Here is a 25850-nt window from a genome sequence, read left to right on the forward strand (position 1 = left end):
AAAGTACGAAGTATCCGTAAATAATGTTTAGTGAGTAATCTTTAGTAAGTAATCCCAGCATTATAGATGAAGAGCGATCGATTTCTCGTTAGTTAATCCAACAGAGAAGAAATTAGTTTTTTTTTTTAATATTGAATTAAAATATAAAAATGTTAAAATATATAAAATGTTAGGTATATAAAAAAGGTTTAAATTAAACAGAATCCCCTCCCCACTTAAATTATTTTTGTGTGAAATGGATACAATAATATCCTATAGATAATTTTCATTTTAAATCATGAACATTTCTAACAAGATTTTAAACACCATTATGCCACATACCATAAACAGACTTTATAAAAGTTGCAGTAACATTTCATGATTAAAGCAAGAACAAAACAAAATCATTCTTTCCTTTGAATTAAAAACATACTAAAATCGTCATTGCAAAGAATGCCAAATGGTCTAAACTACCAATAAAACGACCAACCGATGCATAATTTTATGAATTCGTAGTAAATATAAAACATTTAATAATAATTCCATTCATTAAAGTTTTAACAACTAAGATATGTAGCTATGAAGAACTCAACAATACAAAGTAAATTTTGTTTTGTTACCACAATGCGTACAAAAAGTTTTATTAGAAAAATTACAGCAACATTACTTCTTGAAGGGATTAAAATTTGAATTTCGTACAATTTGAAGAAAACAATCGTATCCTTGAATTTTAATTAAAATGGTCTCCGTTACTGATTTTAGAGAATTACAATATTACATTCGGAAAAAGTCTAAATCGTCTATTTACAATCAACATTTGAAATAAAAATTTTAACTATAACTAAAATTATGTAATTATTCGATGGTAGTAACGCTATATCTGAAATTGAAATTAATTAAAATGTAATGTTTAAGGCTGATTATATTAAGTTATGTATTATTCAAAAGCTATTATAGCTTTTGAACTTTTTGTGTGAAAGCTTTTCTAAATATTGAGAACATTAGAATATCATACCCATTCAAACTGTACTATAAATGTTAAACTTGTAAAAAACATGTAATCTGTAAATGTAAATATGTAATCATTTTATAAAATGCTATAATATTATAACTTTACAGATATTGCTATAGTCATATGACAAAAAGCAAACAGCACTTGCAGTATATTTAACTTAAGAAAAGAGTGGGTAGTCGATTATTCACTGTCCTGGTTATCTTTTTTTAACTAAAGGTATGTCTGAACATCTTATAAATAAGATAAAGCGAGAAAAGGTGAAGTTACAGCAGGAAAATATTGATAAAATGTGTTCAGGTCACAGGCAGGATTTGATCCCACGTCGCCTAGCCCGGGCTTAAATTCCAGTGCTCTCTCAGATGCCGCCTACACTCTCTCCCTTTCTCCCCCACCCTACTTTCCTTATTGCAAGATATCTTAGTGTCTTTGTAAAAAGTATTTAAGATGTTATGTTGTCATGTTTTAGCAGAAATGGGGGCGATATAGATAGTACACTTTTGTTTGAAATGAGTTTTTAATTTTTAAATGAATCTTTAGTGAGAGCCCTTGAAAGCAAAATATAGATTTTTCAATCATTCCATAAGGAGTGGTAAGAATTGAAAAGTAATTTTTTGGAAAAGTTGATTAGCAGGCCCTATTTATATAAATTCCGATGGTATAACCATCTTGAAATGTTACTATAACTAAATATGGTTTCAATATAATATGAATTTTTACAGTCTATATATGGAAAAGGGCTATAAGGACCTATAAGAAAAAAAAAATTCATTCAAAACAATATAAAAACTGTTATCACCCGGAATCAAAGTAATGCAGAATTATTTCTATGATTCAAATAAATAAATAAAATTTCATGAATAAAATAGTTACGGACTTGATTACATTTAAGATCTTGATTAAGGCTGATCTTGGAACATTAATTTCTACGACATTACGTTGAATCATAACAGTCCCGGCAGACTTAGTCCGGGAACAACGTAGTAAAAAATTGTATGTAAAAAAATATCAATCGACGGAACCAAAATGAACGATATTCGTGTCATGTAACCTTAAAATTGTATTACTTCAAAAGATCTATAAGTCATAGTATTGAATATACACAACAATATCCACTTTGGTGCTACGTCGAGAAGTCAAAATACTGTTTAATAATGTTATTCCTTAGATGTACGCGGCCAGGTCATGTCTGGAACAGAGTCCTCACGTTCTTCCAACGAGGAATATCCTCATATACTCCTCATCTTAACAGGAGGTAGCCCGTACTCTGTAACCTTACCCAATCTGACTATCTCGTCACCCCGGAGACAAGCGCAAAGATCGTATTAGGAACTAAGCGCTTTATGAAGAGGTTATTAACCTTTTGTCCTAGGTGAACAAATGTATCGTGTCTCCAGGTATGTCTCTTATTAAACATCCTAAAATTGACATTAACAAAATCAATGACGCCAAAGTTTCAACTAGACACTCTAATCGGAAGTCACCAATTAAAAGTTATGTTTGATGCTCATGTAATATCATAAGTGACGTAAATACACATCTACAGAGGATATATAATGGTGTACTCGAAAGTTAGTTTAATCTGAACTGTTTGACTTCAGTAAACCTACACATCGCTGGGAGGCAGTTAACCAACTAATCATCACCGAAGCGCTTGCCTTACTGTTTGAACTATAAATTCGGTCTGACGAATACCTCCTGCTTGTGCAGTAAACATATAAATCTATGTAAAAGAGTAACGTTTTATTTCGAAAAATAAAAACACCCATAAAAGGTTGGACTGGCAGAACAATAAAACCTTTATGTACCCGAGGCTAAACCGACTACGTCAATAGATGAATTGACTTTACGAGGCGATAAAAGAGAATTCGCATAGGTCAGGTGGATAAACAAGTATCCGATGAAATAAATCTGCGTTCGCAACTTATTTACTATTCCTAGAGAGACAACTACTATTTCGGCAGCCGTTTTACTAACTACCAATCGCGGTATTTAGTATTTGTTGTACTCTTTAGCGAAATGTTATGATACTTTTTTTAAGTGGCGAATGTATATGTGTAGTTTTGTGTACAGAGGCATGCCAAAATTATCGTATATTTTCAATTGTTTTTATCAAAAATTTCACAAAATCTATCGACTCTACTAGCCAACTCAACTGAATTAGCGAATTTATACAATGCATATGCAGTTGTTACTAATCTCTGTCTTTTTACGTATTTTTTAGCTTATAAAATTCTGAATAAATTATATTTATGGTTTTACTAAATAATATAGCACCTAATAAATGAAAACCGTCGCTAGAGATTTAATTAATGGTTAAGGCTGAATGGTCTCTTCGGCTTCTCCTAGGTATGCCGCTGCATCAAAGGAGCGACCATAACTATTGCATTTCAGCACAGGACAGAAAAGGACACGAGAAACGTTCTCGAAACTGCTGAGCATGGACGGAGTGAAGACATAGTCAATGGAGTCTGCGGTATCGACGCCTGCAGCTGAACAGTTTGCGGGTGCGGCGTTCCGCAAGGCCAAACACAGGAGGTCCACGAAGAACGTCCTGGAAGCTACTGACCCTGGACGAAGTGAAGACACAGTCGAGCGAGTCTGCGGTATCGACGCCTGCAGCTGAACAGTTTGCGGGCACGGCGGCGTTCCGCAAGGCCAAACACAGGAGGTCCACGACCTGCAACCATTCATTGAAATTGGCTCAGCATGCAATCTGCACTTCTTCCTTGGTTGTTATAAGACAAATTGCACAAACCACTTTAACATCAATTTCTGAGATCATACTGGTAAAGTTTGACCAGGACAAAAAAGTTTAAAAAGGTTGTTATCAGTCGTATTGAATAAGGTTAGATTACGCCACGCCATGAGACGCGTGACAGATTTCGTTAAGGGTATATTCAAAATTTCAAATCTATATAGCTAATTTCATTAAATAAGCGCCCTGCAGATAGATAGACAGACATACAATAAATCGTACAGAAAATAAACGTTTCATCCCTCCAGCAGACAAAAGTGAAGATGTGTCAGCCTAACGAGTGATAGTCTTCAATTACGCTCAGCCATCGTCCGTACATGGTTAAGTACTTAACCAACACAGAACTTATTCTTGTTTAAGTTTAAATAAGATTTTCATTCAATATATGACGTCTATGGATGAAATATTTCTCGAGCTATCCTGCCACATGATACGTTTGCATTTTGTTCATACTCCTATTTACAAATTTTTTACTCCTCTATTTTGTTGTTGTTATCATGGTTCCTTAAATAATTAATGTAAAAATATTGGCTAACGCTCATCAAAATGCCATGGTATGACGCGGGCAGCGTCATGTAATTCAGTGTTGCAAATATAGAAATGAAGGACATGAAAACTATAGATTAGTTCGTTTACGAGATATCGTGCGGACAGACATAAAGATAAATTGACAGACAGAAGTTACATTTTTTCCAGCCAGAGTTGGATTTAAAATATTGGACGACCATTATTGCTTGTTATATTTGAGTACTGCGTTGTTGTTCGAGCAAAATCGGATCTTTTACAGCAGAATAGTTGGAAAAGATATCAGTTCTTATTGATATGATTTAATTTAGAAGACCAGTAATTAAAACATTCACTCACTATTATTATGAAGACTTGTGAGTGCAGAGACAGCACAAGTCTATACAACAAAACATATTTTAAACATACGATAACTTAAAAGAAATCAGTACGTTATTTGATTGTGGCTTTTTAATAGTCCAACTAAAAGATAAGAATACCATACTTGCTTACATTACAGTGCAAACTTTGACTTTTTGCATATTTTTCGTTCATCCTCTTTAACGTACTCTAGAAGTCTGCCCCCCCCCCCCAAACAATGCAGGGAGAAATAATAATTGGCCGAGCTTTAGGATGCCTACCACTCGAGAGGTGGTCAGTCTGCCCACACGATACATCGAAAACTAAATTAAATTTCCCATGAAGCTTCATGTAAGTATGAGGAACACAGAGTTTGATGATTATGCATGTCATTCCATGAGATTTATTAGAGTGTTAGTAAATATTTATATTTTTACTATGGATTGCCATGATGGGAACGAGAGAGTTGCAGGATATATAAGATTCAGCTGAATATTATAAAAAAATATACATACATATGTAATACATTCAAATAATATAAGGTTTGAACATACAGAAATTTTATTCATAGAGTGAAATAAAAAAAATGTGAGTGGAAGTTGAGTGTTAAAACGTTGTAACAAGATTTCAGCTCAATCTTCCGTTGGAGTCCCCCCCCCCTCGAGATCACAGGAATATTTATTATTTTGAACATTGCTAAAAAACCTAACTTAATGAACAAGACTGTGAATTTATCATGTGGCAAGATATCCAGAGAAAGATTTCATCCTTAGATTTAGTGTAATTTCAGACAAGAAAAGATACTGAATCTTAAGAAAAAAAAGATATAGTCCATAGACTTAGATCTAAATCTATGGTGGTGCATTTCCAACCATGCGATTTGGTTGATTGTAGTTTTTGTGTCAATTTAAGATTTTTATAATTTGTGAGCTGTCTATCTGCACACAGGAAATCTCTAAGAATCAGTTATATATTTTAAACTATACATAATACCTTAGCTACGCCTGTTACGTGCCATTGTATTATTTAAAAAGTATACTCTTAAACTTAAACCTTGTTATTAAACTAAATCAGACTCTCCATGCGATTTCAGTTAAAAAAACTAATATATAGATTTAGTATAGACAGAATATTTGTTAAAAGGAAAGGTTATGGCATAGATCCTGTTTGTGAGATGAAGGGAATAGGAGTAATTTCTAGAAATTTTGCTAAAGATATTCAGAATATTTAACTATACAACATATAACACCTTCAGCTAACTGCAGTATATACAAGGTTTTAAATAGTACATTCTCTAGTTTTCTGGATGATGATATAATTATTTTGTTATATTACTGACGGTTTAAACATAACTTTGTAAAACCAGAATAAATTATAGTCGGAGAAAAAATTATTGTTTACTAATTGTAACGATTTTGATACCTCCTTATTCCGACCTCCACCAAAACTAATCTAGTTAACGATTAATTAGTTTTTTTAGGACAAGGTCGACAATTGGTTTTAAGAAAACCCAATTTAAAAAAAACTGTTCAAAAATGTTATTGTTACCAGAGAGCTAACTCTATATTTATTTTACAGGATGTTAGAGAGCAGGATAGCTCTCCTGTGGGCGTGCTCTGCTCTCCTGGCTCTGGCGACTGCTGGTGAGTTTTATGTTCGACCTATATCATCTGTTATATTAGTTAAAGCTAAAATATTACAAATTTAATATATTGCATTTATCATATAACAGATATAGAGATTATTTTAATCTTAAAGCCTCAGTTTATTTTATTGTATGAAACGTTTCCGTTTATAAATATGTTTAGTAATTTCAACTAATTTTGTGAAAATTGTCCAATTAGTGCCAATACGGTGCAGTTTGTTTTTATTCCTTCAAGTTTTTTATCACACAACACAGTTTTAATATAAGGTTAAACTTAAAAATTTGACACTGGAATGAAAAATTGGAAATTTGTATAACTAATTTAGAAGTAAATTATGAAAAACGTAAAAAATACCCACCATGACTCATTCTAACCATTTGTTTTGTCTCTAGTTAAACGAAAAATTTAGCTTCTACTTATTAAAAGTAATTAAATTAATGAGAAACCATTTAATTCGCAAGTCTAGCAATAAAATAAAGAGTAATATCTGTAAATGTTCACTCAAGTATTTATGGTATTTCACAATAAAACTGGTTAACCAGAGTTTGACCAAAACAACAAAGATAACAGAACAAGTGAAACTAGAGTTCTGGGCACTGACGTTTGTTGTATTAGAGTTACATTTATTGTAATTGTCAGATTTCTTGTACATTTTACAACTATAATTGTTTTAAATTTTTTCCGTTTAGAAATGATATATAGTTTAGCATTATTGTCACATATACGCTCAGTCACAGGTATATTATATCTGAGCGCTCAAGCGTTATATTCTAAAAAGCATTGGTAACGTATAACTTGGCAACAGAGAATGATTCTTATTGGCTGATCAAAGAAGGCGTTACTTTCAGGCTCCGCCTCCAACGGTCTTCTTTCGTGCCACTTTTTATACAAAATACCATGACTATATACGGAAAGGATGGTCGTGACAACATATGGCATCACTATATATTTCGTTTGAGTCCAAATCCTAATTTAATTATTAACTATTTTTAGTCCAAACTGATTAATCAAATAACCAATCCGATTTTAATCTGAATGTGTACCTACCGTATTCCATATTGAAATGTGCATTTGAATCAATATCCAATTCAATTCTGTAATTTGAATCCGGCGTGAAACAATAGTCATCAGGGAAAACCACGAGTAATCCTATTAGTTTTATTTAAACAACCGTCTCCATCCCCCCACCCCCACCCGTCCTCAACCCTTCACCATGATATGCATTAAGCAAGCGAGGTATTGATAAAACTATTCCACTCTAGCCGACAATGATTTAATTTATTTAAAAGCAAACCATTTATATTTTATTAATAGTTAATTAAATTCTACTACGCTCAACATTTTATTATAATAATTATTTTTAAATTAACCAACTGGGTGCTATGTTCAATTCTTAGGTAACATAAAGAAATTTATATTTTTGCATTGGAACACTTAAAAAGTTATTTATAGTTACAAATAAATGAATAATTTGTATCTGTTGAAAATATAAATTAATTGAATTAATATTTAAATTGCAGGAAGTTTCGAAAATGTAGAGTTATTTTTGATGATAAATTAGCATCTGCAACAGTCTGTGTGTAATGTTGTGATGTGCTGCCTTTAATATAGCCATTTCATAAAATATCACACCTTTTTATAGATCACTTAAAGATAATTTAAGTAACACAGTAACACATTTTGCATTATCTCACAATTTTACTCATCCAACACGTTCAAATGTGGAGATAAACCATTTTTGATTTAGTGAGGCTATAATCACTTTTGAGTAAACGACATTTCATTGTTCCAGGACCTCTGCACAGGTACCCCAGAGAGACAGAGGATGACCAAAATATGGACTTGTCGGCTTACGCAAACTACACGGCTAATGAGGGTAAGTTACGCTAAGGAACAAATCAAGCAAAAAGTCTCTTAAGTAAGATTAGTTCATACCCCATGGTACAATACTGTATTAGTAGTTTACAAAAGGAGAGATAAATAATTGTGTATTAGGATATAACCCAGTTTTCATCAAATCGATAGTCATATTTTCCAAAATTATCGATTGTCAGACGCATTAGTTTAGGTAGGACTCGAGTGGTTTCGTTAGAACAGAATTCAAATTATCAAAGTAAAGTCTTATTCCTTTTTGGTCAATGCAACCAATCGAATGAAGCTAAACTGTTTGACTTAAAATGATGGCTTTAAGTCTCGCTATACAGTATATCGCTCGCTGATAGTGATAAAAGTGATATCATTTTTATTTACATATCTGACGATTGGTTTTAAGTGTTGATCTACAATTATACGACTCGATAAAGGAATTTCGTTTGATATTTTCAACCCTTTCGATATCTTATCATTTCCAAAATCAACGTTCGGTTATTTTGTTATGGATATAAAAAATAAGTATTAAGCTTACACCATAGAATAATTGCCTCTACCCTTCTCTTATGAGTATAAAAAAACTAGAACTTTTGCAATGAGTATCTAAATTAGAATGGAAAAATACAACAATGATAGCTTATGCGTTCAATAATAAATCCCTAACATATTTTGTTGGAGAGGGTTTATGCTTTCAACTTCAAATTAATTATTGTTGATAGCATTTTGCTGATTGTCATGATGTTTATACTCTATCCACTGGATCGTAGTCCCTGAAGTATTAAGGGCGTCCGCCGAATGCAAGCGCTGCCGCACACGCATTCAACCGCACTCAATAATCGGGTTACCTCTAAATCGTGAATTGTGATCCCCATGTGCAACAGTTATGTCAATACGTATTTAGTTCAGTAAATTTTGAACCATGCAGTATAAAATCCATATAAACACACGGAACATAAGAGATATTGTGATTTATTTACAATTATATCACGAAATAATATTTAGAATGTAGGCATTCTATATTCCGACCATTACCTCATTACATTATTGCAACATAAATTCTCTGGTGAGACCCATTTTACGCAATTTTTATAAGTCGTATATATTGTATAAAATTACAAAAAAATATTACAAAATGAAATAGTTTTTGTTCGTCATTGCAACTGGGTGAATACTCGTGACTTTTCCTACGAATTCAGCACAGTCACTTTTTATCCTTTTTTAAGTCAAAAGAAACCAAATTTCATCTTTTTTGGAGTCTCCGTGGTTTGGTAATGCAGAGGATAGTTAGCTCATAAGTAATCATGTATTTAGTCGTGCATTTTCTAATAAATAAACTTGTAAAATCAAAATTTTGGTTTAAAACTGAAAAAAACCCCAAATCACTCATCTTAAAGTTAATTTTTTCAGGATCAGAAGTATAAAACATTTGATGAAATCTGATAAAATTCAAAACACGGATTCCCTGCTGCAAATAACTATCAAAATATATAATATAATAAAATATGTAGATTAATAATATAAAATTTTAATATTTTAAAAACATGTTATAACAAGGCAGGTATATGCAACACCATGTGTCGCGTAACGTGCTTTGCTAAGGTGATATGAAATTTTGAAAATTTTAACGTATTTATATAGGATTTACATTTTTCATACGTTCAAACCTTATATAATTGGACTGTGTTTTTTAAAAACCTATTTATTTTGTGATTTTCTCGTTCCCACCATGATGACGCAATGACCAATGTAAAATATCCACAAACGCTCAGTTTAATCCCATTGAGTGACGTGCACTACTGTCGAAGTCGATGTTCTTAATACGATATTAAGCTCCATGCAAACATTTTAAAAGTTATAGGTTGGTTCGACCTCGCGATTAAATGCAGATAAACAGGCAGATAGATATGAAACATTTCCTCACCCATTGAGTGAACAGCCTAGGCCAATCATATATTTTGGATTCTTTGTTCACGAAATACCTAAGTTGATTTAAAACATTCCTCTACAGAAGTTTTTGTCCCTTCGACAAGATAGACCGGCGCTGCCAAGCTTTGCAATGCCGATGCTATTATTAAACTGAAAAACATACTTTTAAAATGAAAAGTGAAGGAGCACGTGCTGTAGATTTATTTTACGAGTTCAATGCATTGACGGAAAGCTGTGTATTATGCATTCCTTGTTGATATACAGGAGTGTTTTGTTACTATAATTTTTTGAATCAACAGATAATGAACAGAAAGGTTAAAATAAAATTTTAAAGTTTGAAATGTGTGGAACGAAATACGTTAAGTTTGTTATGACATTGCCCGCTTAGTAAGTGTGAAACGTAAGATTAAAAAGCATAGTGACCTCCTCTACTCAGACATTAAGAGCAAGACACAAATTTGCATTATACGTCATCTCACAGTTTTGGTTGTTTTTAAGTAAAAAATACTGAACATATAAACCGACGTGTACTAACGTGTAGTGTAGGATAGTTTGACGGTATACTGAAGAAGGAGTGAAAATTAAAAATACATTTACAAAATACGGACTCTAGTTGTAGCTCATTATTAAAAAAGCTTAACATGACAATAATGAGTAAATTCATACAGAACATTTTTAATAAATTTGTGTGGAGTAAATTATTAGTCGTATGATTTGTAGGGTATGTTTTATACAGAATAGCCTGGTAATTTAAATAAATTAGAAAGGTTTTGTTGGATTGAAATAAAAAATCACAATATGAATAAGAGTCACATGCGATGAATCTTGTGGATCGCTGTAATTTCCTGCATTTTTATAAATTAATTTTACTTATGGTTAAATAGGTTTTTCACCGGTTTTCCCAAACAAATTGTACAAGCAATATACATTAAACATGCTTCCGAGTAAAATTTTAATGGTGGATGCATCACTATTGCATTAACCTTCTTTCTTAAACAACGAAAAAACGTTGAATAATGGTTATGGCAAACAGTATGTAAAAGGATGGAAATGATATAAAAGGGTTTATTTTTTATTGGAGAATAATTAACGTTTATTTAATAAGGAGATGCCGATCGTGTTTTAGGCTTTAATGTGCCCGTCGTCTTGGCCTATGCGAGGATCTAATCAAACAGAATAAGGTGGAGAGTAGAAGATCGATGGTACTGATTAAAATGGCAATGATCACAGACCGTTTACTAACTACTAATCATTCCTAATTATAATGATAATGTGATGGTGGCTATATTAATTATTTCTTCAGCTCAATATACGCAAGACTAAATCTTCTGATCAAACGAAATTGAACCGAATATGATCAAATAAAATAAAGTGATAGTTGTGATGGCCATAAAATTAACATATACCTGGCTGTTTTCAGTGTGTTTCTCGGACAATGAAGTGTTCCAAAGAGGGGCCCTTATGCCGAACCCCGGCCCCTGCGAGGAGTGCCGATGTGAACCACCTTCTATAGTCTGCCATATGATCAAGTGCCCGGTGAACAACAATGGCTGTCGTACCATCCAGCGGCCCAATCATTGCTGTCCAGACTATAACTGTGGTAAGTTTACCTTGAACGATGTTTACTTTTTACAAAGAGTAAGAAGATTAACAAGTTGTTTTTTTTTGCAAGTTAAAATTTGTTGTTCTAGTCATGTTGCATTGTTGTTATCGTTAAAACTTTTTATATCTATATAAAATTTAATGAAAAATGTCTTTATTGCATACAACGTACAACATATTCAATTGGCGAGGTTAGGACTATTAAGTCCTCTCTCACACCTAACCATAAATTAATAAACTATACTATTACTGTAAAACAATAGCCACAATACAGTTTAAATTACTATTTTACATTAAAAAATTATAATCTCTATTTATATAAAGTAATAGAATGAAATAAAGGTTCTCTATGAAACTAAAAATAAACAAACAGAATAAAATTTACAAGGAAATTAACAGACATTCATCCATCACCATTCATACAAAGCCATCGTCCCATACCCTATGCCACGATATCGTCAACCCGATGAGGCCCAAAACAGATGGTCCCTAATCACCCCCCGAAACCGTTCCCGACTACGAATACCTCTGATATAATCCACTGAGATTATTCCAGTCTCGACAAGCAGAGACTGTGAATGAATTACTGTAAATAGAGGATCTTTGAACAGGAATAGATAACAGAGAGGCTCCACGTCGAGTATTCCAATTGCTTGTTTCAGAAATTAAAGAAAAGCGTTCAGCGTATATATTGTGTATCACAATGCAGTAATTTAACATCAACTGCATGTCTTCTTCAAACTTGCAAATTTGAATCATTTATAAGTTATTGTAGTTATTAATAAATATTTTTATAAATATTGTCGTTTAGTAACATGTATTATGCATGTACTTATTGTAATGAATTGCAATAATGGCTGCTGCCTTAGGAAATACATAAATTAGACGAGTTATAACAGATTTTTACTGCGGGCCCATAACACCTTGAGGTTAACTTGAATTTCTTTTGTGTTAAAAGCGTCCAATAGTGTAGAGTATTCTTACAACTAAAACATAATCTTCTATATTATGTATTTATCTAATAACCCGTGTTATTTGGTACTATTTGAAATATAAAAATTCGTAGTCCAGAATTCTGTTTACAAATTTTAATGTGTTTTATTTTACCATATTTCATTTTGACGATGTCTCGTCAGGACCATAAAATGATAAAAACTGTAACGAAGATTACAGTGTTGTCATGGGACCATTTCACAGCATATTAATTTAAAATCTTCTTTGGTAGGATAGCATCACAAATTCTATTGTCACTGAAACAAAGTTTGCAATTGAAAGTTTGCTATTGACGATGAATGATATAAAATGGTCATTAAACATCTTTTAGATATTGCGTGCGTGTTTGACCACATGTTTGAAGATTTTTCAACACTATAAGAAGAGATTAGATCCCAATCCTTGAAACGTAGCGTTCTATATTTTTTTAAATTTAAGACTGTAACAACTGACTGAAATTCTTTTATACTTTTAAGTATTACCCCATCATTGCATTAATTTTACAAGGACGATTTAACCTATGTAGGTTATATTCGATCTACGACTATATTTAGTTCCCATTATTTGGTATTTTTTTGTGTTAGATTCATGTATAGAAAATCTGCTCTGTGTTTTCCAATAGCTTTACGTGTCAAGAATTTTCGTAGTCTTCACAAGGGCAGTGGATTTTCTTGCTTGTAAATTAACTCAAATAATAATTACAACCGACCTTAACTGACAATCTGCGATAAAAAACGAATTTAAGGAACTAAAATTTTGGTAGATTATACAAATTAAGTATTTTTACACACCACTACTTTTGTATTTATTTATAATTTTACTGTTTATCTTCATAAAGTGTGATTATTAATTTTTAACATGGGTCTCGGAATTAATTCCAAGCAATGGAAATTAGTTAATCATAATGGGGATAAAATGTAATATGGGAGTGGCTTAGGGAATAAACCTACTCCCCAAGTGCGTATATCGGGCTATTAGTAGGTCCCTCGATGCCTCGATGAAGGCATTAGAAGGCTTATGTCTAATGGATCTTCAATGTTAGAGACCAATACAATATTATTTCCTCTTTCCAGGAACTGCTTTCCAAAGTTAAGCCGCTATTCCAACAGTTTATAATCCATGGACTTTGGCAGGAGACGTTTCCGATCTTATGATACAGCCGAAAAAGATTGAGTCAGCGCTTTTTGAGTTCAATTTTCCAAATTTTGTCCATATTTTCATACTTTACATAGTTTTACTTTAGAGAACATAAACCTGAGATTTTATAATGCTGGCGAAGAATGTTTTGTGACATTTAAAATATAAATACCCGCTGTGTTACAAAAGGGTAGATGTTTTGTAGTAACTCCCAAGTAAATGTAACAACCTAAAACTGAACATTGGCTAATATTACCGTTGTGTACTCCAACAAATGTAGTTTAATCTAAATAAATAAATATGTTCATCCTAATGAAATTAATGAAAATTTCAAGTAATTTTCAAGTCGCCTTTTTATAAATAGTACAATTATTAATAATATAATCTAGGTATACAATAAACGCTTAATATATGTTTATTAAAAAGGTGTACTCCTTGTATAAAATGTAATTATTTATATTTTAGTTGAGTTTTAACAGAGGTTATTAATTACGTTTTCGATAATGCAGTAGTCCAAATGTTTGATACCACAGAGCATGCAATTCTATACTCTGTGAGCGTTAGTTACTACAGGGCAGGTTCGGAGTAGGGCATAAATATGCCAATAGTGATGTATTGGACGAAACATGGAAGCAATCTCAATTACAAACTATGCTCCAAGTTGACCGATTTTCACCGTTAGATAAATTTCAACTCGCTTAGATACTGAATAGTCCTGCGTTACCTGGTAGCTAAGTGGTTAGCGTCTCAGATTATAATCGCAAGGACCCAGGTTCGAATCCTGGAGTAGGCATGATGCTTTTGCACGGTAGGAATATCATCTGAGCCCAACCTTGGAGTAATGTGATAAAACGGTTCCACTTTAAAGCTGTAAAACCTCCATTCATAGAAAATATGAGACACTGAATACCTCCTGAATAACATAATAAGAGTAAAAGAGGGGTATGGATATATTACCAGGTCATATACGTTTAAGATTTAGTCAAACTCGGAGAAGCGATTGAGCATATACAACAGTTCTATTGACATACATCTACACTAACACACATGCATGCCACTTTTATAAAAAAAACCTTTTTTAGTATCAGACTGTAAAACAAATTTTATGAGAATCTAACTACACTGAAAAACCTGGCATGTAATTTATATATTGATAAAGTAAAATTAAACAATGAAGTTTATGTTGCTTAACTAACTGATACTTTAATTGCGGTATATAATCATTTTATCATCCAACTGTTACAGAATGCGACTACAATGGCCAGTTGTACAATGACGGAGAGCGTATAGATTTGCCGGAGGAGCCTTGCCAGGTCTGCTACTGCAAGGGAGGAGATGTAATGTGCACCTCCATTACTTGTTACCAGAGAGATGACTGTGAGCCTATCCATGTGCCCGGACAGTGCTGCCCTAAATATGACAATTGTCCTTTAAGAGGTAAGACTCAGTACTCTGACCTCTAATGTTGAGAAGGTTACAGTGACGCAAACATTACAAAAGCGTCACTCATTAGCATTTATTGAGATACTAAAGGTCCTTCTGTTTCTGTTTTAGATCAAGCTTCGTCCAGCGGTGACGATAAAAGTGTGAGAACGAGATCTCCTAATCACTCGCCCAAGAGAGAGATGCAGCCATGGCTACTCACCAAGTCCGTTCTCCAGACATCCAGTCTACCTGTACTCAAAACTTCGGAAGACTTGACAACCGAGGACAACATAGTCATCGTGAGTGACTGGCTATCAGAGCGAAGGAGTACTACAGATGATTCCGGTTATCAGACACTTGGACCTGTGGTTGTCACTGATTCACAGAACCCCACCAGTAAGAGACACACCATCAGTACGATAAACCCAGACGGGAGCATTGTGAGGCAGTCTGAGACTATAACTCCTCTAGATGAGGTTATATTTACGAGAGTTGACATGCTGAGAGGAAACCCCGAACAGAGGCATGAGTCTCAAACCGTTCCCCCTTTCACTGCTTCAATAGTCACGCACAGCCCACTCAACAGTAATGAACCGAGTAAAGAAACAGCAACGGTAAGAGATGCAACCCCCTCATCAAATTCAACGCATTCCTCTGCCGATGGAAATTTAAATTCCACCGTTCCTGGTATGAAAATTAATTCAATTGTATGGATCGACGAAGAAAAAGAAACAAGTACAATTACCAGTACAGAACCTTCATTCAATTTAAAAAGTGTAGGGATGAATGATAAATCTAGAATAAAGATTGATGGATCACAACATGAACACACTGAATCACCTGATGAAATGTATACAACTAGTGATTATTTCACTCGTCCTAAGGATGACAATGATTCCCTGTCAGAAGTTGCTCTCATAAATGATTCCATTGTAACATCAAATAATGAAGGCAATAAATCGAATGTAGAGCTTGATGCTGAAACAAAGCTTGACGATAAAGACAAACTAAATATTGGAGAACCTGCAGAATTTACATTGGATCACTTCTTTGGGTTTGACAAAGTTTATGAAGAAGAGGTTAGCCTTGATACAACTTCGTTTGAAACATCAACATTCGGGAACACAGAAAAACATTTAGATAATATCCAAAATACAAATGACTTAAATGCTGGTAGTGAAGACACAACTGGATATTTAGAGACGTCCACAGTTCAGGACGACGTTGTTGAACATTCTTCAAACGAGGCTTCGGAAATTCCATCTGCCAAAATGTTTAAAGATGAAAGTGATGACTCAAGTATGATTTCGACTGAAGGAGAAAATAATAATCCAAAAGATATTACTGCAATAAATTCTGAAGAAGTGGAGTCCACTACTGCTTACATTACTGAAGATCATATGAGTGAGCTGAATCTGAAATCTAGTGAGTTTATTGAAGGTAGTCACTTAATGGAGAACGCAAAGAACTTGGAAGAGAAAACAGATTTTGAGGTAACCACTCTGGAAGCTACTGAAACCCCTTTAAATGGTGATGTTTTTAAAGGAAAGATAGTACAAATAAATATATCAAACGTTACATTGAATGATAATAGTTATGCCGATACTACCACTGAGGTACTCGAAATGGAAGAAATACCTCAATCTACAAGTGGGCAAGAGGTGTCTTCGGAAGTTCCTATTGTTCAGAATTCGTTAGAGGCTAAACATGAAGCTCACATTGAGGCAATAAATGGTGAGGGAAATGTCCCAAATGATGAATCAATTACAGAGAAACAATCAACATTACATAACCAGTTTGTTGGTACGATAACTGACATAACTTTTAGGGAGACTATAGATGAACAAACAGAGGAGAACAGAGATAAAAATAACTTGCCGTCTATTCAAGAGCCACAGCCACGTGAATCAAGTGAAGACTTTACAGTAATCAGAACTAATGAAGAGATACTGAACGAACCGAAAGAAGTAATTTCAAACCCACCGATTTTGGAGCTAAACAGCCACGTCCCTTTCCTTCAAATTGGAGGTCATTTTAGTTCAGATTCATATTCCGCTGTAAACGAGGAAAGTCAGAATGCACAAGAAAAGAAGGCTAAATTAAGAAACGAGCTTTTAGAAAACTCTGAAAAAGATCCAGTTCAAGTTGAAACAGAAACTACTTTACAACCGTTTCCTGATATCACAAATCCAGATGAATCAAACTCTGATGAATCGAGCGAAAAACATGAACCGATCACCAGTTACAAAAGCGAAGTAGACACAACTTCGCACATTCCATTAACACCAGGCGATCTCAAAGTGATAGCAGAGTACATGATAAATGAAAGGATCAAGCCCGCCAATCAGAAAAACAATTCGACATATTTAGAAAATCAGTGGTTGAAAGGAAATCTCACTTCAGAGGAGAAAATGGCTTCCATTTTGTCGGCTGCTAACATTACTATTGGAATAATTAATAGGACTAGCTCTGAAGCAAAGTCTGTATGGCCAGAAACGTCTACAAAAACAAATGAGATCTTAAAAGTAGAAAAATTTGAAAAAGAACAGTTGTTCAAAGGGAATAGCATTTTGGATGGTAAAAGTGCTGTTACCAAATACAGCAAAACTCAAGATCAATCCAAGAGCTATTCAAAAGCGGAAAAACACGGTGATTCCGTCACTCCACCCGACAATCTATCAAGCAATATTTCCATGGATGCAAATAATGAACAAGATTCCTCCACATCAGGGTATTACAACAGAAAGGATTCAACCGAAAATATTTTCATGGGAAAGATTTTAGTGCCTCAGAATAACCTAACTGAAGCAACTTTTCTGATCAATAGTCCTCGCAGTCCTACTGAAGATGTAAACAAGACCACTGTCACAGAAGAAAAGGAAGACCATTCAAGGACACAACGGGTATTATCGTCCTCCAGTGAAGAAACAGACTCGGATGACATCACCAGTGATTCTGCACGATTCCAAGATACTCCAGTACATCACAAGGAAGCTCCATAAAGGAATTTCGTGCTCTTTTCCTTTTTCGGGAAGTTTTCAAATGTGGTACAAAGAGAGGCTTAGACTTTGACTGATTTTGAACACGAGTTAATTTATTATTTATACTTAATGAACACATTTTGTTACAGTTATTTTCCGTCGCCTTTTTCACAAAGTGGTGACAAAACTTCCAAAGCAGTATTACAGTGTAGAATACTACTTCATGTGCTTCAACCAAATAGAAGGCGTTGTAGAGAGACGATGTGGAGTTGAGGAAATTGTATGGCACATATAGTCTATTGGAATTCGTTTTTATAGCAGTTTTTACTGAATAACCTATACAATGTGTATTAAAATTTTTATTGTTTACTGTTTACGAATTGTGTGTAATATATGTAATCGCTAAGTAATTTATCAATAACTTACTTATTGAAATGATTATTATTTAAGAATTTTAGACTACAATGACGTATTAGAATTAATTACCAAATAAAATGGAATTTTATATTTTAGTGATTACTTGGTTTAAAGTTTTTATTATGAAAGCTTAAAATACTATAATTGAGTCAAATTGGCTGAACAATTAACAAAATTAGCCGCTTAACGGTTTTCTTAAACTAAATTTATCTTCAGTAAGTCACTAGCAATAATAGTTCACATGTTACACAAAGAGATGACTCGGTCTATTTTAAATCGAATAAACTTTTTAATTCTGTTTCCCTCTTTTACCAAATCATTTGATTTATTACAATATTTCTGGCTACAATTTATTTTTTGTTGCTCCGTTTCTGTTTACATTAATTCAAACTAATCATTCTATTCAAAAATGTACTTCAAATTTATGTTTAAAAAATCTATACGTCAGGTATTTAAAACGGATTATGCAATAAATATGCGTTTCGTTTCACATAAAAAGACATGCCTCTTTTGTTTGGAAACTCATTTTTTTGATGTAACATACAACAAACCCATGAATACAAACATATTGATTTTCACTTAAATATAAAGAAGACTTCGTAATCACACTCTCTAGTATTAATTACCTTAGTTTTATTGGTAGTTAAAGTACGATTTTATCTTAAACAGGTTCATTATGTACATGAATGTTTTTAGATTTTTACTATGATAATATTATGTTATCTGCTTGTACACATCTACTAGAGTTTACTATGTAATTAATGCTGAAATGCCAAGTCACTTACAAAAACCTTTAGCACAAAACAAAATGTGCAACAAATCCTGACCTAGTGTTACAAGAAGTGGCAGTCACTTGCTCAAATTTGTGTAATCTAAAGAATTCCCCTGGTATGTATGCCAAGGCTAGTTTAGCCCGCATTTTATCGACTTACGCTCTAAGATCTGTGATAAGATACTGTGTATTTAATGTAATTAATTATTATTTATTACTATTTATTTGCTGGCCGGCACATATTTCCGGGAGACAGGAAGATAGCGGCTCTTTCCCCGAAAAATGTCCCGGTCGTTGGTATTTTCTAAGAGTACTGTTAGGTATATCATTATTTGAGACAGTGTTGGTAGTGAATCGAATGTGCATTTGTTACTTGCTACTCTAGCACATAGACATTTTAAACTGTAAATATTTAAAGTACAGTAAGACAATATATTTATTGGTTATAAATAAACATGAAAAAGTGATTGTTGTACAGACTGATTTACACAGCTCCCTTTATTCCTCTATTCCAATCAAGACTGCGTGCCATAGCTCAGCCTGAAGCAGTTCGAAAAACTCATGCATTTCGTAGCCGATTGTACTGAAAGTGTTCGTGTTTCAGATCGTAGGTATAAATTGATTATATGCGCCTGTTTATTCCTTATTGGTACATAAAATATAACTAGAAGCGTGCGTCATCAGCAACAATCAGTCAATTCGTGTAATATGTCCTTTAATAAATCATCACAAGATAAGGTAAATTCGCTGCAGTTTTTAGGATAAGAATTGTTTGACACCGGTACTTCCAGTCCTTAAAATGCACGTGAGAATACTGAAGTGGGCTTAGTGAAGTTAATAACATAATGAAAAACTGAGATGGCATAAATTATTGTTACGCTAATTACCTTATCATTTTATACATAAGCCAATTTATACACTGTAATAAAATTCAAATTTGAGGCAATTTAATTAATAATGATTTGAAGCTTTATAAACATATTAAACAAATAACGGACGTGTCAAAAATGCTATCATCACCGGAAAAACTCTTTTAACGATTGGTTGAGAATTTGGAAATCACTTTGGGGACTTTTTAACACTACAGTACTTTTTCCCGAAATTGATGCTGAGGGACAACTCATTATCATGTTATCATAACATTTAAGATGGCGTGAACATATATTATGAGGAAATGATTGCTAATGTCTTTCACATAGTTGGATACAAACGTGTTTTTGAACAGGTAAGTAAACTGTAAAGATGATTAATTATTTACAAGTTAAGTGGATTGTTGGGAATATTCAAATACCCAGTATTTTTTATTTTCTATTGCAACACTACATTGATACTTTTCGAAAACCAAAGTAAACCTCCAGATTGAGTAATAAAATACTTTGAGTTGGATAACATATCTGAGTTTATTTCAAACCACAACAGTCAAGAACTTAGCCAGGAAAAAATTTAGGGGGGGGTACAGATAATTTTGTTTCTGTAGTGGACAAAGAGTAAGGCTCCATTTTGTTCTTCGAAAAGTTCATGACCCGTTTCTTTGTTGAGAAGGATCTTTCAGCAGTGCATGTTAGTAATACTGAATTATTTAAGTAATAATAATCGGTTACCAAAAAAAGTAATTGAAAAAATTGAAAATTTAGGGGATCAGAACCCCTTGGACCAACTCGCTGGCTATGTCCGTGGTAATAGTTCCATGAAACTTAATATTGCCATTATTTTTTTCGTGGTAACAGAAAACCAAGTGAGACGTGGGAAGATACATATTATTTAGTAATATTGTTAACATTAAATGGACATTATTTAAGAGGTAATATTTTCAAAATTTATAATTGACGTCCTCCGATTCTTAAATCGTTCGTTAGGGATTCCATAGCTTATTTAAGTTCCGTTGTAATATAAATGTAATGCAATAACATATAATATAAATAAATACTTCCTAAAGTTTATATGATACGTCCTTTTTGAGGATGATTTAGGACAATGCATTTTCCAAGCAAAAAGGTTACTAGAGTTTTGTTTTAAAATCAAATAGAGCGTATTATTACCACAAACGTGACGAGTACCAAATTTCAAAGCTCAGTGTCCAATATAGCAACATACATTGACCAATATTTGTAGTCGGTGAGGGAGTGTGTAGACTAAAACATTTTAAACTCAAAAGTTATTTTCTTTAGTAACTTACAGACTAGCTATACTGGAGTGGATGCATAGCATTAAGTATTTGGAAACCAAAAGAATACTTATTCCACTTTAAACTCGCAACAAATAAACTTACTTAGATAATAAATGATCATTTATACGGAATTCATAAATGTTTATGTTTAAAAGGACAGGAATAATTAAGTATTTTAAGTCTTATTTACACTCTAGTGTTCAAGAAAATTAGAGCAGGCTCTTCGACGTCTCCAAAGAAGAAGGAGGTGAGGTCTAATAACAAGAGGCATAAGAAAGGCAGGGCTGAGATTACTGATATTCAACACCTTTTCATGATTATATCAATGAAGTCTTTTTACTAGAGAACATAAAATTAAAAGAGTAAGGAAGTATGTACCCCGAATTAAAAAGGAAATATTTATTCTCTTCGAATACTGTGATCTGACAAAAATATGTTCTAGGAACGTTGGATTGAAGCCACAAACGTTTACTACTTGGAGATTTAATTAATATAGGAGTGACAAAAAAAGTTAAAACATTATTTTTAATCACCTAGCAATACCATTAGTACCTACAATAGAGCAATATTTTTGAAAACGTAGTACTTAAAAAATAAATAAAGTGCACAAACAAGGATTCTAAACAGATATAGAGAAAGCAAACAAATCTGTATTTGGATATAATCATAACCCATATTTTAATTAATTGTTTTGATAATTATTTAAGAGTCTAGTTAAATCAAAAGACTATATGTTATGTAACATTTAATATCTAACATAATTTCGCTGGAACACTTCTGATAAGCGCCTTCCTTACTACAATGTACTTTGCAGTATTGCACTGCGGTTTGTCTAATGGGAAATGCAGGCGTTTCATTCTACCTGTTCTTGCACTAATCGCCAAAGCCAGTAAGATCTATATAATAAAATGTGTTTCCACTAGTTAATTTAAACAATTATATCTCAAAAAAAAATTTTTGTCTTAAAAATAAAATAATAACATATTTTACCGAATTATCTGATGGATTGTTACACTAGAGTTTTTATTTGCACTCGTGTATATCAAGAAAACTAAATAGTATTAGAGACCTTGTCTCCTTATACAATACAGGGTGTCTCGTAACTCTTTGGACAAACTTATACCACGTTATTGATGAGGTTAAGAAAAACACATATCATATTAATATGATCCTCCTACGCCTAGTTTCCCATCTGCCTGTCTGTATGTGTTATTTATAAAAACATTAATGTCTTAAAAACTAATAGAGTAAGTTAAACCAAATTAGACTTTATACCGAAAGGTCGGTATAAAACGAATTACGTGGTGGAATTTTAATTGCTAAAAGAAAGAAAACGAAACTTCTACTGGAAATAAAAGGTTTTTATTATAATAAAAATTAAACCAAAAATTTAACACCCAAGTTTTTTAATGATCAAAATAAAAATGAAATTAAAAGATCTTTTTAAAACAGATTTATTAAATTCAAAATAAACTAAAATATATATCCTTTCACTCAAATTTAGATACTTCTAATAAATTTCTGCTCTCCTTACTTACTTGTTTGGTGCTTCGATATATTTATATATTACCATATCGATTCGTTCTCACTTTACTTTATTGAGTATATTTTAACTTTATACTCCTACAACAAAAGGTTTCTTGAAAGTACCTATGAACAGACAACAACAGATTACCAAATAGCTACGACAATATTTCGCGATATAGAGCAGACTTTTATAAAAGGGCGAACTATTACATTTTTAAGCTAGTTCACTCAAATAACTGGGGAACCTAGAAAATTCAAAAGGGTGAGACTCAACATACAAATTAATTATGATATGCAGCAGTTTACTTACTCGGTAAGCTTCAGTACAGTCAAGATACGTGAGTGTAGTCGTATAGGGTACAAGTCTTCGGTTGGTAGGTTAAATCTGAACTGGTCGCTAGCCACAGTCTACTCCCTTACCGAACAAGCAGAAACCCGACTTCAAACAGGTTACGTATGTAGTAAACTTTGATTTAACTGACAAAACCAAGACGTCAACCCCGGTCTCCCTCAAGCCACGCGCCGCGGTCACGTGATTCGAGAGTACGGATGGTGAGCGAATACAAAATTTTGTACATTGTCTCACGGAGCCTTTTTTCCACGGGTAATTGCAGTAAAAAAATAAAAAAATATGCCCCACTAGTTACTCTACTGTTATAATCGGTAAAACTTAAATGTTTATGATAAGAAGGCCAATTACTGAAGAATATCACAATTTTATCTTAAGTTATTTTAAAACGGTGGTCTTTGATCATTTTAACTCTAAATTTAATGCATTAAGTACCAATAGTTTTTTTCTCAAGAATTTCAAGGTAATAATATTAATAGAGACAAGATATAAATAGAGGGTTTTAAAAGTAATTAGTAACTGTTAGAAACCAAGAATAATTCACTGATTTAGAACAGAGTTACTGTGAAAAAATGGCTTACAGTGAGTTTTTCAGCGAATAGCCAACAATACAAAATGCTTAATAAACCGGCATCTACAGAATATCATATGAATTTTTTTACATTCGTGTTTGTAGTACAAAATGATTTCAATACACACAATCCAGGGTTACTCTGAATAGTGTAGTGTCAAATATTGGACGTTAATTGAATTTATTGTTAGATCTGTTGTTTTAGGATTTATTTCGTTACTAAAATCAACTGTCTTTTTCGATAAAATAGCTGATCTATCCCGTTTCCAATTACACGAGAAAATATTGTTATCTGAACATTACTGTAAGTTTGGGCTAGTGGTTCATTATTCATAAGAGGTAACATCTAACCCAGTTCAAGAAACAATTATTTAGTTATATACCGGTATTTTTATAAAAAAACATTACAGTAATTAAAGTAGTCGGTTAATTTTAAACAATAAGTTAGTTATTGTTTTCCATTGTTATCACCCATAAAGATGTTTATTACTAATACATTTTTTACAATACCTCTATTGGCATTCCTTTTATTTATATAAAATAACAGTTAGTAAACAACATATCTTTTTGCATTCCATCGCTTCAAACAAAATACTTAGGATCCAAGCGAAATAGGCATAAGATATTCTGGAGCTCACGTTTATTCACTTTTTTATTGTTGGTTATTCCCTGAGAACCTCAATGTGGGCCATTCCTTGTCTTAATAAATTTGCTCTAAATTAGTTGTTTATTATTTGATCCAAATAAAAGAATCTGAATCTAAGCACAATACGTATAGGATATTCTGGAGTTGTCGTTTATTCATTTTTGTATTGTTGGATATTCGCGGAAAGCTTCAACGTGGGCCGTTCCTTGTGACAATACATCGACTCTAAATCAACGATCTATTATTGGATTCAGATAATTTTAGCGTTTTTAGATTTTTTATCATTTTTAGAACTCATGAGAAGAACTACTGGTTCCTGAGATATTCAGTGTTCAAAGATTTTAATAGACACCGTTTCAAAAATATTACAGAAAATATCATGATACATTCAGTCATAATAGCGTTAGTTACCCACAAAATTGCTGGAAACGCCGTAAAGATGTTAAAACAAATTTAATTGTGTTTATTATTATTTGACATTAAAAATACATGTCACAAGATAGGTGTTGCAGTTTTAAAATTTAAACTTCCCCTTTAAAACCCCCCTCGTAAAAGGAGGGAGACATTTTTTATCCTCAAAATATCCAAAAAACGTATTTTAAGTATGATGAAGGTTGTACATCGATATCACAATCTGCTTGGAAAGTATCCAGGCGTATCAGGACTTAATTTACACACTATATGAAGTATTTTATCATTTTATGTAGTATTATATCATTGAATGATAATTTTTTATTAACATCCCTCTACACATGCATCTATTGTGACCCTAAATTCCTTTAAACAGTACTTCTTGCACTAACACAGTATTTATCAAAATACTATTCAACTAAACACTTTTTCAAAGGGAATTAATTTTACAGTAATGTGTTTAATCATTTAAGTTATGAAGCATATTATGATAAATGATTACGAAGGTAACTTTATGTGTATAATCATTTAAACTTACTTCCATTCGATGAGTTGTTGGAAGTGTAAGGTATTTATAGTCGTTTAAATCGAAATAAAATATATTGCAGCTTGCCTTATTCTGTAGGGTTATTCATGCAAATATTGTTCTGGTCCAACAGTTTTACTCGATTACCCAGTCTGTTGTAGTCGGAAGAAGAAACAACGTTTCAGATTTTTACATTGCCACGGATAAATGTTTGGATAAATAAATGTCCTAAAGCGTATTTCTTTTCAGTAAGGCCATCCAGCAACCACAAC

The 25850-nt window shown here is 32.8% G+C and overlaps 1 protein-coding gene across 2 annotated transcripts in view; it reads left to right on the top strand.

The window, feature by feature from the left end:
* Positions 1 to 19848, top strand: part of LOC124367564 — a 236511-nt gene extending 216663 nt beyond the window's left edge. For both annotated transcript variants that reach the window (XM_046824497.1, XM_046824496.1), the window contains exons 3-7: positions 6192 to 6256; positions 8052 to 8135; positions 11475 to 11654; positions 15032 to 15223; positions 15341 to 19848. In XM_046824497.1, the coding sequence (XP_046680453.1) occupies positions 6193 to 6256; positions 8052 to 8135; positions 11475 to 11654; positions 15032 to 15223; positions 15341 to 18213 (3393 nt within the window). In that variant the 5' untranslated portion in view covers position 6192 and the 3' untranslated portion in view covers positions 18214 to 19848. The remainder of the gene's footprint in view (positions 1 to 6191; positions 6257 to 8051; positions 8136 to 11474; positions 11655 to 15031; positions 15224 to 15340) is intronic.
* The last annotated feature ends 6002 nt before the right edge of the window (positions 19849 to 25850 follow it).

Source organism: Homalodisca vitripennis, chromosome 8 (assembly GCF_021130785.1).
Source record: "Homalodisca vitripennis isolate AUS2020 chromosome 8, UT_GWSS_2.1, whole genome shotgun sequence".
Lineage (NCBI taxonomy): Eukaryota > Metazoa > Arthropoda > Insecta > Hemiptera > Cicadellidae > Homalodisca > Homalodisca vitripennis.